The sequence below is a fragment of the Xylocopa sonorina genome, chromosome 14 (assembly GCF_050948175.1).
Source record: "Xylocopa sonorina isolate GNS202 chromosome 14, iyXylSono1_principal, whole genome shotgun sequence".
Taxonomy (NCBI): Eukaryota; Metazoa; Arthropoda; class Insecta; order Hymenoptera; family Apidae; genus Xylocopa; species Xylocopa sonorina.
The window spans coordinates 1,458,026-1,474,846 of record NC_135206.1 but is presented as its reverse complement, the minus strand read 5'-3'; the positions used below and the strand labels follow the sequence as shown (position 1 = coordinate 1,474,846).

The 16,821-nt window shown below is 49.1% G+C and overlaps 1 protein-coding gene across 1 annotated transcript; it reads left to right on the top strand.

The window, feature by feature from the left end:
• The first annotated feature begins 349 nt into the window (after positions 1-349).
• LOC143430479 (uncharacterized) lies at positions 350-1,600 on the top strand. Its single transcript, XM_076906790.1, has 4 exons — positions 350-583; positions 665-859; positions 906-1,448; positions 1,565-1,600. Exons 1-4 carry the CDS (start codon positions 350-352, stop codon positions 1,598-1,600), a joined length of 1,008 nt encoding a protein of 335 aa, XP_076762905.1.
• Positions 1,601-16,821: the final 15,221 nt, after the last annotated feature.

Below are 16,821 nucleotides of genomic sequence, written 5' to 3'. Positions count from 1 at the left end.
TGCACAATATCAGGCTGCGATACATAATGACTAAGTGGCGCTGAGTGGCTAGTAAACGGAGTGCAAAGGGTTAATCATAGTTCCTAAATTCCAATTCTTCTATCCTCTTCTATCCTCTTACTAATCGTGTCCTCTGTCCTTTGCTTATTTGCTGATCTTTGTACCTGACTCAGTCACCCTCTACCATATAAGTACCAGCTAGTTTTCGCCATAGCTCAGATATTATATAGTCATTACTTGTGTACGCAACGGCTGCGTCAAGAAGAACATAAGCCGCGGGGTTCCACAGGGATCTGTTGTCGGTCCCATTTTGTGGAACATTGGTTATGACGCGGTCTTAAAATTGCCAATGCAGCTAGGAATTCATCTCACGTTTTACGCGGATGATACTCTGGTATTGGCGATCGAGACAAGCCGAAAACGAGCAATCTGCCGGGCGGAAATCGCCGTAGCGGCCGTAGCCAAGAAGATGGAAGAACTGGGGCTTCAAATGGTGCCGGAGAAAACGGAGATCCTCTGCTTCGAGGGAAAAAGAAGAGATCCGTATGGAGGAAACGAAATGGTCGCCATTGGTCCAGCACAGGTTAAAGTCAGGAGCGAGATGTGTTATCTCGGAGTGCTCCTCGACGATAAATGGACATTTGATCGCCATTTCGCTCGCCAGGCCGTTCGTCTGGATGCTGCGGCAAATTATTTAAGCCGCATCATGCCAAATATGAACGGCACTGACGAGAAGAAGCCTGCAACTCCTGCGAAGTGCGTGGAGAAGAATCGCGATCCGCGTCGTGAGAGGATATCGCACGATATCTTACGACGCGGCAACGCTGTTAGCGGGCCTCGTGCCCCTGGAATACCTGGCGCAAGAAGACAGGATGGTGTACGAAAACCTTCGTACAATGTGCCAGGTAGCACCTGGCTTCACCTTCGCAAAACGGAAAGAGAAACTCGCCCCAGCGTCCGCTCACAGGACCGTGGGAGCGATTCTACCCATTTTGGAAAAATGGATGGAAGAGAGAAGAGGCCAGCTCACCTTTAGAGCTACGCAGGTATTGACGGGGCCCGGATGTTTCGCTCAATACCTGCAGAAGATTGGAAAAGAAGCCACGGCCGTCTGTTTCCTCTGTGGAGAGGAAGAAGACAGGACGCAACATACGCTGGAATTTTGTCCAGCGTGGGAAACGTCGCGTCATGCCCTTGTGGCAGAGATGGGAACGGATCTGTTGTTGAACAGGATTATACCAAAAATGCTGGAAAACGAGAGATATTGGCGGGCTGTAATTCTGTTTTGCGACAGAATTATAGCCGTAAAAGGGCACGTACGCTCCCTGCTCAACGAAACTTACGTTGTCAGCGTCGTGAACGTTTGTCACGCTCCGCTTCAAGGTAGGGGACTCTTTTTCCTTCTGGATTCAGAGTCACTTCAAAGTACCCATCGGGGAGTGCCGCGGGCAAAAAGATGGCCTTAACCCTTTTAGTGCCAGAGCCGATATATCGGCCCGCGCCTTGTAACACTTTACTATTCGCATTGCGGGGACTCTCAAAATAAATTTGTTGTTTACGCCAGAACGGCTATGTCACCCTTCTTGGCGTTAGTTATTAGAGGCTCTTGCCCGTTTGTAAATAGTCATTAGTCTTCGTTCGGTTTGGAGCAACGATAATTATTTTGAGACCATGGCATTTGTAGTTTTTTCCAGGACTAGAGTTCCCATCTCTGCTCATTATGCGAGAAACCCTTCGGTTGATTTACTTCGTTACCTCATGTATCTCACAGCTGAAGTATCTCTTAAGGTTATCGCTGACTGCGGTTGTTGATGGAGACACGGAATTTCCGCTTGCATCACTCAAGGACAACATGGCGACTGAGAGCGAGCTCAGTTTGGGTGCGACCACTTAGTTTAGATTTTGTGGAATAGTATAATTCGGTCGTTTCCCTCACCACTCCGAATAGTTTGATTTTTGGAACTATCCGTGTATCTCAACCCCCAAGGACATAGTTAGAATTGTAATTATTCCGGTTCGCGCTGGGAGACGGCAGAATCGACTTAGCGCTCCAGCGGACAAGACGCATACAATAAAGAGTGCTACATAACCCGGAATCGAGTATCTGCGCGACGACAGGCTTGGAGATGGATGGCGCGGTGTTCCGCAACTCGTCATCCAAAGACGCGGGGAAGATGACGCCTCGTAGGGAACGCGTCAACGAGGATCCAGTTGATTCTCGGAAAAACAAGAAGAAGCCGGTCAAGGCGAGCAAGAGTCTGAGCGTCTGTGCCACGGCTATTGCCCTACAGATCAAGGACGACTCAGCTCGCATTATGGGCGATTTGGGGACTGGGGGCACGAACAGAAGATGGGCAACAGCAGTTGCCCAGGCTCTTAGGAAACAGGGTATCGGAGACGGTACGCTACGAAAATGGGAGGCCGAATCCTTAGGTTACGCCCGGCTAGTGCCTAAGGAGGGGGCCTTAGTGATCAAGAACGTTGTCGAGCTGTGGGCGGTCGACAACCCAAACGTCGAAGCCGAGGATGAGCTTGAGGCTATCGAGGACTCAGAAGACCGATTGGCAGAGTCTCCAAAAGACGTGGCAGCTGATCCCGAACTGGAAAGAAGTAAGGATGAGCTACGACGAAAGGTGGAAGTAAGCGAGGAGACTGAGGATCGAGCTGCCTATGCATTCGCCTACGTCACATCCCTTAACACAGACGGAGGGTCACTACGAGGCAGTAAGGTGTGGCCATTCTGTTTATTCCTCAACATAGCGGGGAAGGAGTGCAGGCCGATAACGCTGCACAAAAAGTCTACAAGGAATAGGAGGAGTATGGGGTCCGTCGCGGAGAGATTATCCACAATGGAGCGGGGGGCGGGGTGGATTAACGCAGCTGCGGAGGCCCACAACGCCGAGATGCATGCCGTGAACGGTAATATAGATAACGTCGGACGAGAGACGACTAACCGCGCGAGGCGAATAGAGGTCAATCATCCCATGTTTTGGGATGGAGGAACGATAATAACGGCCTGTGACGTTAGTAGTGCGAATGCTGCACATGAGGCCTTACTACACATGCCCTCACTATACTGGGCAAGAGGCCCGGATAGGTCACACCAAGCGCATACCATCGCGGGCACTCTCCATCAGCAATTAGGCCCTAGGGCAGGCGACGAGGCTAGCGGGGATACCTCCACACCTAATAAGTCTGCTGGTAGCTTCAGGTACACCACCGTGAAGAAACTTGCCGCTTTGACCGGTTCTTGTGATCCTGTGGGTGATACGGAAACTATATCACCGCGGAAAACAAGAGCCGCTCGGGCGGCTTGTAGCCCACAGGGTGGCGTGGATCCCGGAGCAGGAAGCGGAGGGAGAGGGAACACCACAGCCCCTTCAACGGAGGGTTCGACACAAGCCGAGTCCCTGGGGACAGGAGAACGCGGTGCTGCGGACGCTGCCAATTGGAAAAGGCTCAAGTGGTCCGGAGTGGATGTAGACAATAGGTTCGTAAGAGGGGGCCTAAGAACAACCGAGGCGGCACAGATGCTCATAGAAGCTGCGACAAAGCCGGTGCCGTCGGTGCCGAGCGTGGTCAACCCCGCAAAGGGAATATACACATGGGAGTTTATGAGCAGTATACCACTGCTCACCTCGGCAATAGAACGAGCGGTACACGAAGGCGGTGCCGATTATAGGAACCTCGCCTTAAAGGTCGACCTCTACGATGACCTACGAGAGGTACGGATCACCCAGCCCTCGGGAGTGGAGTGCGCCTGGGCCCCTCCCCATCTACCGGCCAGGCAGGTGGTGTCGAGTAGGGTATCAGGTGACTGGCACTACAAGGGCTGTTTCATTACGATTGACATCCTGGAGCATGCCCTCCGCCACGGGGGAGACTTACAGATCGGTGGGAGGCGAGGAACCAACTGGAATTTGGCCAGCCCCTCGGTTAAGATAATCCCGATAGCCGACAACAGCTGTCCAGATAACGTAGGACGGGACTGCTGGATAGCCAGACACCTGAAGTATCCGCTTACTCACGTCATCGAAACTTTCAAGATGAGCACTGTCAGAGGCAGAATGGGCCGCAGGGAAGACGATGGTCTGGTCTTTACATCCGAGGAATTTGTGCGGGCGTCGAGCTTAGTAGATATCGCCGACCCGGCGAACTGTGTCATCTTCGTCGTAATATCGAAGAGTACAGCGACAGTTGAGTTAGGCGGAAGAGTATTTGACGTGTGCTCTTGCGATCACCGAGGAGCTGTGCCCAGGGACGCCATGATACCGGAGCACTCACTCGACGATGTAATAGACAACATCGTCGGCAACATGCTTAATGCGAGTAGGTCCCTCCGTGAGGTCTTCAGTGACTATACGATCTCTTACTTTCCAAAGGGGATCAACTGGCTGGAGGTCAACGCCATAAGCATTGCACTGACGGTCAGGTGGCACCAGCGCATAGAGGGCGTAAGTGTAGACGTTCCCGGCGTTGGAGCTACAGTGCTGGAGTACTATGGGGCACCAGCAACCGTGTTAATGGAGATAGGGCTATCGCCCGGGGAGAGTATCACAGACCAGAGTTACCCAGGGTACGGTGGAATGACTACCGTATCGGGTTTGGACCAGCAGTTTGCAAAGCGCAGCAAAGCACGCCGCTACCCAATGGTCAGAATAGGCGAGTGGAGTAATACCGCTTCACTGGCCGTGGCTACCGGGTTTGCCTACTATGACACGGTGAACGAGGAAAACCCTGTCCAGGTAGCCGCTCGCTGCAGGGCCAGTGGGTTCGACCGTTTGGAGCGAGGCCGTCATCTAAGGAAGGGCTTTGAGGAGTGGAAGAAGGCCGCTGCTCAGCAGGATCGTATAGGGTACCCGGACGAAGATCCTGCCGCCGCCAAGTATTGGGCACGGTTGATTCAGGATCGTGTAGGAGGAGAAGGGACCACAACGGGGTGGTTCGCCAAGAGGTTTATCAGTGAGTTGGTACACTGGTCCTGGGCTATCAACACCCACGCCGGTGGCACTGGTGGGACGCTCACCGGGACGAGGACACCCAGCTCCTTTTGGCGGTCAACCCAAAATACGGAGTGGCAGACACTTTGTATACAGGGGAGCGGGCGGCCAGACGGAGAATCCTACTCTTGCGACACCATATCCGGCAGCTGGACCTACATGGCATATGCCCAGTTCGGACAGGGTGAAGACGACCCGATGCTCGAAGATGCGCTGATGCGCATCGATATGAATTATGATGCCCAGAGGGGCTGGGGGCTAACCTACAAAAGCCACCCCCACAACAAGCAGGTCTCGGGGTCACGTGGGTAGTCGATCAATCCCACGGGGGTCGATTAGCACGTGTACAGGGCTGGGACAATCACGGCTGCTCGAAGCCTCCCCCCGACATATGGGACTGGGGAGTCCCTGTACGTATTAAGGACTACAAGGAGGAGACGTTAAAAGCGGTCGTGATCCCGAGGGGCACGGCTCGAGTCTTGACAAGCACCCAATACTCAGACGGCACGGTGCTGTTATGGAGCGAACGAGACGAAAAAGCCACAGGGTTACAAAGTCATTACATCGACCGTCCACTAGGATGTAACCCTGACGATCTACCGGCACGCCAAGGTCCGGGAAACGGGGGAGGAGCCACGCCGGCACCCAGCGTGGACTCCGCTGCCCGTATATTGGAGCTGGAAGAGGAGGTCGAACGCCTGAGGATGGCGACGGACGTGGAGGCCCGAATGTCGCGGAACTTCGAGGACGCGGGCGACAAAGGGTGGGAGAAGGACCCCGGCATAGACCGGGCGGTAAGGATAAAGCGCGATCCCCCTTTACTGGAGACCAAGTAGGCAGAGAGGGGGACAGGGACCCTGTCGAGTGTGGCGCGGGTTGCTGCCAGGCCGGAGGTGCTAGAGGAGTATGGAGATCAGGCCATGCAGAGTGCACTTGCGGCCGCGAAGCGCTAGAACGTCTCCGCGCGTCGGATTGGGGTTCGAAAGGTCCCCCGTTGGGGCGTGGCGACCCCACCTTCCGAGCTGGGGAGCGGTCTGCTGAGCAGCCGGCAGAACTCGATGGTGAGTAGTGGTGAGATCGAATTTAGTAAGGTACTTAGTGCCTAATTAGAACATCTATCGTCTAATGATGATATATTGCCGACGCTCGGACTTCGAGCGTTAGAATGTTTGAGTGGTTTACCGTTCAAATGAGACCTCGAGCTTTAAATAATTGAAAGCCGCTGGCGCCCGGTTTGTACCGGACGTCGGCGGCTTTTTTTATGACTCCGGAGAAAGCAATACGCCGCTGGCACTTGGGCAAATACCCATGTGTCAACGGCTTTTTTTTATGACTCCGGAGGATATTTTGGGGCCCCGGGTGACAGCCCATTTTTGGAGGCCTCTTGCTCGACTACCTGGCAACTCGAGGTCTCACCAAAGCGCTTCTGGCACCAACACCTTGCCATGCGAGTCCGAGTGTCGGGAAATAGGAGCGAAAGACTAGTCTGCCATTATAAGGGAGCTTATAGGATCAGACATAGCCGTACAAACCAGCTATCAATTATTTGTGCCGGATGAACTCATGGAGGAAATTGCCGAACAAACCAACTTATGTGCAGCACAAGAAATAGAAGCTGGATACACGCAGCGCTTGGCAAAGTGGGCAGAAACAAGTAAGTCTGAAATAAAGAGATTATTTGGACTCGTCCTATGGATGGGATTAGTAAAATTGCCGACCATACACCATTATTGGTCTAATGATCCTGCCTATTTGCAAACGTTCCCAAGAGCGGTCATGTCAAGAAACCGATTTGAATTATTACTAAGAATGCTACATTTTGCAGATAACAAAAACGATAATGGTTCCAATCGTTTATATAAAATACAACCAATTATAGACATTTTGGAGACCAATTACAAAAAATATTATAATCCGACCGAGGATATATATATTGATGAGTCCTTGATTCCATTTCTTGGCCGCATTGTATTTAGGCAATATTTAAAACAAAAGCGCCACAAATATGGAATTAAAATTTTTAAGTTGTGCTGTGGATCGGGATACACCTATGCTTTCCGCGTATACACAGGGAAAACCTTAGAGAAAGAAACAACTACGCCCACTAATATTGAAATGTCTCTTTGCAAAGATTTGTTTTATAAGGGGCACACGCTGTATACGGACAACTGGTATACAAGTTTAGAATTAGCCGAAAAATTAATTAGTAAAAGCACTCATTTAGTGGGAACGTTACGTACAAATAGAAGAGGAAATTCGCACCAAGTGCTTTCAACAAAATTAAAATGAGGACAAATCATAGCAAAGGAAAATAACCACGGGATAACCATTTTGAAGTGGAAAGATAAGAAGGACATCCTAGTTCTATCGACAAAGCACTCGTCAGAAATGGTGAATGTTGAATGCCGATCCGGACGCCATATCAAGCCACAAATTATAGTAGATTACAACAGACAAAAGTCAGCTGTTGACTTATCCGACCAAATGAACGCCTACAACAATCCATTACGCAAGTCCCTAAAATGGTATAGAAAACTAGCTTTCGAATTATTATTAAATACTACGGTTGTAAATAGTTACTTTCTATATAAAAATATTACGAAGCAGAAAATTAACATTACATAATTTCAGAAACAATTAGCAGTCCATCTTACAAGTTGTGACAAAGAAAACATTCCACCGAGCAGAATTGCAAGAAGATCCAGAAAAAAACACAAACTCGAAAGAAAATCGGGAAAAGTCTCTGAAGTTCGAAAGTACTGTAAATTGTGTTATGACAAAAATGTAAGAAAAGATAGTAGAGTGATGGCAAGGAGAAAGACCAAACGTGTTGTAACATTTTGTAATACTTGTAAAGGAAAACCATTTTTATGTTTGCCATGTTACAATGAATCCCATTAATCCTGAAATGATACCAAATGAAGTAAATTTTAAATATAATTTCTGTAATTCCGTAAAATAGCGTAAAATTTTAGAGTTCTCATGTTATACGCTGTCAGCCATCGATGGTTGACGCGGCCTGAACGGAAAGTCCAGTGTCAGCCACCGATGGCTGACGTGGCCTGAACGGAAAGTCCAGTGTCAGCCACCGATGGCTGACGTGGCGCTCAACGTGTTAATAGACATATCAAAAGCTTTTGATACAGTTCCTCACAGCGTATTTGGTGATGTACTGGGGTTCAAAGGCATCCCAGCAATCGTGGGAGATTATATTAAAGCAATATATGAAAAATATAGAACAAAAATCCATTGCAGAAACGGTGAAACCGTGGACATAGACCTCCTAAGGGGAGTCCCACCTCCCAGGGAGACCCACTGTCTCCGTTACTTTTTAATTTAGTTTTAGACCCGTTAATCGGGAATATTGACGAGGCGTCGGAGGGCATAGCAATGGGAGATGAGAAGGTCTCCATCCTTGCCTTTGCCGATGATATAGTATTATTAGCAAAAGATAACAAAGAAGCCGAGAAACAGATGAAAATAATACAGGATTACCTCGGTGTACTTGGAATGAAAGTTGCGACAAATAAATGCGCAACCTTTCAAATCGTCGGCAAGGGCAAGACATGTTATATGGCAGATCCTAAGATATCTCTGGGTCGGCAGGCTGTTCTGTATGCCGATCCAGAGACTGTAATGAGACATTTGGGTGTCAATATTGATCCTTGGAGGGGCCTCCAGCGCACCTCTATAAAGGAAATAGTGAGCGCGGCAAATACAATAGAGAAAATGAAGTTAAAACCTCATGAGAAGGTCAATTTAATAAGAACTTATTTCCTGCCCAGATATATACATAAATTGGTGGCCAATCCGCCACCCCTGGGCACGCTAGACCAAATAGATCACGAAGTAAAGCAAGTGGTGAAAGAAATATTGCATTTACATCCGTCCGTAACGGACGGATGAATATATACAGAAAAGAGCCACGGAGGTCTAGGTGTCCAGAGGGTGGCTAACATCGTCAAGGTGGCCAAGCTGAGGAATGCGCCTCCATAGGTCTGCGATGGCCTGTGCAGTTGCAAGATTTAGAGGAAACGAGGAGGTCTCTCAAAAAGAAAGACACCGATAAATGGAGACAGCTCGTCTCCCAAGGCCAAGGAATCAGAGAGTTTTTCGGCGACAAGGTCGGAAACCAATGGTTGTATAGACCTGAATTACTAAAGCCGTCCAGGTACCCGGACGCCCTTAAATTAAGAACAAACACATTCGGAACGCGAGTAGCGCTCAGAAGAGCGAATCAAAACATAAATTATCAATGTCGGAGATGTGGCGTCCAGGCTAAAACCCTGGGTCATGTATTAGGTAACTGTATACATACAAAGTCTAAGAGGATCAAAAGACATGATGAAATTTGCAAGCTAATAGTAAATAATCTGCCAAAGAAGTGGGCTGTTTTTGCAGAACCGGCCGTTAACGTCCACGGAGAACTAAGGAAACCCGATGTAGTCATAAAAGACAACGAAAGGGTCCTTATAGTGGACGTAACGGTTCCGTATGAGGATAAAGAGAACTTGAGAAACGCATATAAAGAGAAAATAAACAAGTATAGAGAAACAGCCGAGTTAATAAGAAATAAATTAAGTGCAAAGACATCAGAGGTCTTGTCAGTAATCATTGGCTGCCGAGGGGCTATGCCCGGCAATACCAAAGAGAATCTTAGGCGCCTAGGGTTTCAGCCAAAGGACCTGCTGACGGCTTATTTAATTGCCCTCCGGTCGTCGATAGAAATAGCAAACGCATTCATTGACTACGACTACACTATGTAGTCGTTATAAATTATTTATTTATTTATTATTTATTCTATTTTACAGTGGACGAAACCAATGGTGGATGATTTTAAATTGAGACATGCATGCTATATATATTTTACTAACCATAATGACTGCCCTCGGGCTGGATGACGGCATTCTTTTATAAAAAGACCAGGCTGACAGGGCCAGAACGATTTTAAAGTACTAACTGCATGTCTAGAACGCAGCCGCAAGGCTAAGTTAAAGTAATAGACGAAGCAGCTGCCAGCTGAAGTTTTAATGTTAGCCCGTCTCGGCCCTTTACACCGAGCGGTGCGAGTCTTACCATACTTTTGTATGGTAAGGCGCGGGGCGGGTTCTATGCATGAAGAACCCGGGGCGGCACCTACGCGAGGTTTCCCTGTGCGCACACTTCGGTGTGCGGCTGAGTCCGCCTCCCGAAAGGGACCCCGTTCCTAGTTTTTCCAAACTCGCGGGCAGATTCTTTGCCAGCATCACTTGAAAGTAGGCTCGTACAGTGGAATCTTTGGCTCGTTTAAATTAATTAATTAATTGTTATTTATTTATTGTTATATACCTCACGAGAGGGTTGTACCTCGGAAGTCTACTGGTCTTCCTTCCGAAGGCCAGTACAGTATATAGCCAAATGCCTCGTCATCTAATTAGTGACGCGCATGAATGGATTAACACGTTGACGCCGGCGCGGATATTCGCGATCCGCTCCGTGCGACGGCGCTTCAAGTAGCGGTCTGCCCCATGGGGCGGCGCGGCACCAAATTGTGCTGTTCAATGTGAAGAGTTTTTTCCCCGTCGGCGCGATGCATTCCTTGCGCCTTCTGATTGGTTATTCAGTTTTGAATGCTTTTGCCAATCACTGAGTATTTCCTATTTTAGGCCACCGCCTTCTTACAGAAGGGTGGTGGTGCTTCTGGTGGGGTCTGACTTTGTTGTTACTGTATTTGGTCATGTAGCGAGATTTCCGCTGGGGCTATTACCTGCGCCGGGTGACCAAGTGTAGCTTGGCCACGGGCAGTGGACCCTTCGGAAATCCCCGGTTTATGGCTTCCGCATGTACCATCGAGGCCATTAGAGAAAGTTAATTATCGCATGCCTGGAAAATGTAAAAAGCTTAAAACGGTTCCTCAAAAATAGCTTGATTGCTGCACATACCATAAACGGTGCTAGTCGTTTGTAGCAAACAGAAGGGTTTCAGAAGTTGTCGTCGCTTGCGGCGGCAACATGTGCCAACCCCACCTCCTCGTGGTGGAACCTGGGCACCGGAATTTTCCGGTGGCTAACGGGGCTCTGGCTTAGCGGTGGGGATTTCCCTCCCTCCATTTGGTGAAAGAAGAATATATAATCTCCGGCGGGGGCCTCGGCCCGCCGGTCCTGCGGCTCAATCCTCTCCACAGGAGACACCCCCCCATGTCGCTCCCCGAAGTGTCTCCCCTGAAGCAATCCCGATGTCATTCCCATGTCCAGACTGTGATCGAGCGTTCAGGAGTAAAATCGGTCTTGGTGTCCATCGTAGGGCAGCTCATCCGGCAATTGTCAACGAGGAGGTCGACCTCCCCGGAGTCAAGCGAAGATGGGGCGATGAAGAACTCCGTCTTATGGCGAGAGAGGAGGCAATGGCGGTCCAGCGCGGCGTACGCTTCTTAAACCAACATCTTGCCTCAGTCGTGCCAGGTCGCACGGTTGAGGCAATTAAGGGCGTACGCCGCGGCCAACGGTATCGGGCCTTAGTTTCGGCCGCTATGGCCGACGTCATTGCCTCCTCTAGTACGAATGGAGACTCGTCCGCCGAGTTCTTCTCGCCCTCTGCTTCCAGTATTGGAATTCCTTCGCCTCTGACTCCCGGAGGAAGCGAGTCAGCGGTCGTACACACGACCTCTCCAACATCCTTATCACTCCTGGGTCACCTCGGCGAGGATATTTCTGGTGCCATCCGGGGGCTTATCCCGGTGGTCCAGAATATCCGAGGCTGGGAATCTAACACCCTTACCCAGCTGGCCCAGGAGTGTTTGGATGGAGTTAGTGTGTGTGACCGTCTAACATCTTGGCTCGCTTCTGTTTTTTCCTCCTGTTTGTGTTCGTCCCCCTCCTTTTGCCGGATCCAGCTCACCTTCTCACCGACGGTTACAGGGTACCGTTCGTACCGGACGGAGGGCCCAGCGACGGCGCGAGTTCGCGCGTATTCAGCGCCTTTTTCGCGCGAATATGTCCTGGGCCGCTCGTGAGGTACTGGATGGCACAGGTGACTCATCTGCCAATGTCCCCAGTGTCGAAGTTATGGCCCGGCACTGGGGGCCATATGTGAGTCAGGCCTCTAGGCCTGTTCCGCCAGGCACACCAGCTTCGCCGAGGGCGGATTTGGCACACCTGTGGCATCCAGTATCTTGCGAGGAAGTGGCAGCTACCACCTTGCCACTTCGCTCCGCTCCGGGTCCGGACGGTATCACTGTGCGGCAATGGAGGGCCCTACCTCCATCTCTTAGGGCCCTTTTCTTCAGCATCGTGCTTGCTGTAGGTGGGTTTTCACCGGCGTTATTGACGAGTGGGACGGTATTCGTGCCTAAGAAGTCGGGTTCCGATTCTCCGGCCGATTACCGTCCTATCTCGATCACGTCGGTAGTCGTGAGGCATCTCCATAAGATCCTGGCGACAAGGCTTTGCGCGTCCAGGTTGGTAGATCTTAGGCAAAGGTGTATGGATGACGGGTGCGGAGAAAACATTGCAGCTTTATCCTCTGTATTATGTGAGTCCCGCACCCGTCTCCGCGAATTACACGTAGCCTCCCTGGACGTTGCGAAGGCCTTTGACTCCGTAAGTCATCAGGCCATCGCCAGGATTTTGGAGTCACTTGGGGTGCCTCACGACTTTATTACGTACATCACCCGCCTGTATTCCTGCAGCAGCACGATGTTTGAAGTTCGCGGAAGGAGATCAGAGCTCTTCAGCTTAGGTCGCGGCGTCAGGCAAGGGGATCCGCTCTCGCCTATGCTATTCTGTCTAGTAGCGGATAGCATTATAAGGGCGGTCCCTCCTGACGTCGGTTTCGACCTAGGGGGATGTCGGCTGGACGCCTTGGCATACGCCGATGACATCCTCCTGTTCGCCTCTTCCAGGTGGGGCATGCAGACCGCACTGCGTGTGGTAGAGAACCAAGCGAGGGAGTACGGCTTAGCACTAAATGCTACAAAGTGTTCCGCGTTATCCCTGGTCCCGGCCGGAAAAGTCAAAAAGATAAAAGTAATTACGGCGCCAACTTTCCATCTTGGCGACGGTACCTCTATTCCGCAAATATCCACCTTAGCGGAATGGAGGTACTTGGGAGTTGACTTTTCCGTGTCGGGGCCTAGAAAGGTCAAGGTTGACCTTTCTACATATCTTGACAGGATAACACGGGCACCACTCAAGCCGCAGCAGCGGTTGAAGATCGTACGCTGCTTTTTAGTCCCTCGTCTCTATGACACGTTGGTGCTAGGTCGTGCCACACTTGGAAAGCTGAGAGCTCTTGATCTCCTAACGCGTGCCGCGGTGAGAAGGTGGCTGAGGCTGCCTAAGGACACACCTACCGGTTTTCTCCACGCACCCATCGCCGGTGGCGGTCTCGGAATTCCCCCTTTGGCCACCACTGTCCCAGGTTTGATGCGACAACGCCTGCTCAACTTGGGACGTTCGCAATCGTCTGTTATTCGGGCTGTTGCGGACTCCGCGTGGGTTACTTCGAGGATTCAGTGGGCCACTCGGGCGCTTACCCGGGATGGCACGGTCCTGGCCTCGAAGTACCTGCACGAGAAGTGGTGGTCCCATCGACTACATTCTAGTGTCGATGGATACGAATTGAGGGAATGTTCGAGATCGCCACTGTCTTCGCGATGGGTTGACGCAGGCTCGGCCGTGACTTTGTCCAGCATGTTCATGTGCGGATTAACGCCCTCCCGACGCTCATATGAACGTCGAGAGGGGCGCGTCGCCATGGACAGGTCACCCGATGTCGTGCCGGCTGTCTGTCCACCGAGACAGCCGCGCACGTCATCCAGGGGTGTTTTCGCACCCACGGTGGCCGGGTCCTGAGGCACAACGCTGTTTGTCGTACGTTGGCCTCAGGACTCCGGGAAATCGGCTGGACGGTGCATGCCGAACCAGTGTTTGTCACGGCCGAGGGAAAACGCAAGCCTGACTTGGTTTGCGTTCAAAGCGAGAGGGTCTGCGTCATCGATACACAAGTCGTCAGCGGAGCACCACCTTTAGACGATTCCCACGAGGGGAAGGCAGCATACTATGCTACGAATACTTTCCTCGTGGAGAGTATTGCCGCCAGGTACAGCGTCAGGAGGGAGAATATCATCTTTTCTTCCTGTACGCTGTCCTGGCGCGGCATATGGTCGTCGCGCTCCGCTGACTGGCTGCTGAGCATGGGTTTGACGTCGGGATTGTTGCGCGGAATTACAACGCGCGTTCTTCAGGGGAGCCACACTAACTGGTCCAGGTGGAACCACATGACAACTCGTGTTCCACCTGTGGCCTGGGAGCGACACGGGGTGGGTTGATCCTGTGGCGGAGGATCAACGCCCTGGGGGTAGCCGTGCCCCCAACCCTTTTCCTTTGCCGGGCGAACGGCACATATGGTCAATGTCGTACTAAGAAAAAGAAATAGTCGTGCGTTTGTCATAAATTATGTTGAGTGCGAGCAATTTTGTCGTACCTTCGACTGACGATTTCCAGGCAACCAGGCACTCGAGGCCCCAGTAGTACCTGGTTTCCTGGGTCACAGACAAAAGATATATATTGCCGGGTAAGTGGCCGAGGACTGTCGCGTGGTTTTCCAGAGAACAGTTTGTTTTTCCTTTGGAAAATCGCGGGCCTCGAGGTGGGTTTTAGTTGGGGGAACATTGACCCACCTCTGGATCTTCGGCGACCCAATTAGAAGTGTAGGGTCGCCCACGCATAGTGGAGAAAATGTGTGACTTTTTGGGAAACAAATACGCCCCAGTTGACACTTTTTGAATATATAGTGTGTGACCTAGTAAGGAGGAACCATTATCGAACATTTAGACGACGACTTGAGTTTTACTGAGTTTAGAGTTGACGGCAAGAGAGGAAAAGTTCTGTTGGTGTGCACGGTGTGAAGTGTTTGTGAGTCGCGAGGTCAATAGAGTTCTGATACAACGATTTATCTGAACACACATTTCTTTCGATAAGTGTAACGGTAGTAAAAAGTTTTCTTCCTTCTAAAAAGGTGGTTAGCATTTTTTATTTTGCATTTTTCATTTTTGCCCATCTAAATATTAGATACAATGGATATGGAATTCAGTGATTCGTCTGATGAATCCGTATCTGGAATCATACCCAGGAGACGAAGACATACAATAGTTTCATCATCATCATCATCATCGGACACGGCATCCGATATAAATACCGTGGAGGATGAAGTTTTGGAGTCTGGCGCAGAGGACCAAGATGACGACGCAGAGTGGCCGACAATAGCAGAAGTACCTACATCAGAGGAAGAGGAAGAGGAAGAAGAAGAGCTATTAATGAAAGAGACGGACTGCGACAATCCTGTTGCGCAATCCTGTACAAATTATTCTTTACGGACGAGATCTTGGATATCATCGTAGAAGAAACTAATAGGTACGCCGTACAGTGTCTGATGAATGCGGCATATGATAGGAGACAACACCAACAAGCGTGGAACCCGGTGACAAAAACTGAATTTAATATCTTTATCGGAATCTTACTTATAATGGGTGTAGTGCAGCTACCCGAAATTCGTCTATATTGGTCGAAAAATACAATGTATGCGAGTGCGCGTATAAAGAGTGCGATGAAACGGGATCGATTTTTAGCGATATTGAAGTACTTACATTTTTCCGATAATATTACAGCCAGAACCGAGGATCGGTTACACAAACTGCGAAATATAGTGGATAAAATTCTTGGTACCTTCAAAAATACAATAAAATCCGGTAAAAATGTAGTAATCGATGAAACCATGGTTCCGTGGAAGGGACGGCTTAGTTTTCGTCAATACATACCGGGTAAGCGACACAAGTACGGTATAAAATTGTACAAACTTTGCCTTCCGGACGGATATACATATAATATGCATATTTATTCGGGAAAAAACGAAACTAGAATTGCAAAAACACATGCACATGATGTAGTCATGAAATTGATAGGAGATTTATTATTCAAGGGCCGAATTTTATTTACTGATAGCTTTTATACAAGTATTCCACTAGCAGAAGATCTTCTCAGCAAAAGAACATATATTTGCGGTACAATAAAAATAAATAGAAAATTTCTACCACCGCAGCCTAAGCAAAAACAGAAACGAGGCGACATCATCTCTCTGCAAAATCGGAGCAGCGTAAAATTTTTAAAGTGGACAGATAAAAGACCCCTGTGCATGTTAACCACTTGTAAATCTCATAATTGCGTCATTATTCGTGGCAAGAATGATAAGATAAAACCTGATACAGTTTTTTCTTATAACAGTGTGAAAAAGGGAGTTGATATATCCGACCAAATGTGTTCATACTATAATAATTTACGGAAAACGGTAAAATGGTACCGAAAAGTTGTAATAGAACTAATATGCGGGACCTCTTTGGTAAATGCGTGGTATATACATAGAAAGTGGGGAACCAAACGTTACAAAATTTTAAAATTTAGGGAAAAAATTATTGATTATTTATTGATAAGTGAGAATCCCCCTAGTAATGAAATAATAGTTAGACGTAGTAAACATTTTTTGAGTTCACACCAAGGACCCGCGAGGAAGATGAGGAAAAGATGCAAAGAGTGTTACAAACGCTTAACAAATCGAAAAGGTATAAAGTACGCCACAAATAAAACAAAAAAGTTATGACCTTTTGTAGCAGTTGTCCGGATAAGCCAGCACTTTTGTTTAGAATGTTTTAAAAACTTGCATCGGTAATATAAGTAGTTATATTTTGTTATTTTTTATGTATTGATTATTATAAGTTATGTATATTGTGTTAAATGTTTGATTATAAGGTAGAAATGTTAATGTATAATGTTAAATCAATAAAATAACA

Excerpts from the sequence above, each read along its gene's own strand:
- LOC143430479 (XM_076906790.1), top strand. The coding sequence starts at position 350 with ATGCAGCTAGGAATTCATCTCACGTTTTACGCGGATGATACTCTGGTA. Across the intron at positions 584-664 it reads TCGCCATTGGTCCAGCACAG|GCCGTTCGTCTGGATGCTGC; the intron begins GTTAAAGTCAGG and ends TTCGCTCGCCAG. Across the intron at positions 1,449-1,564 it reads CCCATCGGGGAGTGCCGCGG|AACGGCTATGTCACCCTTCT; the intron begins GCAAAAAGATGG and ends TGTTTACGCCAG.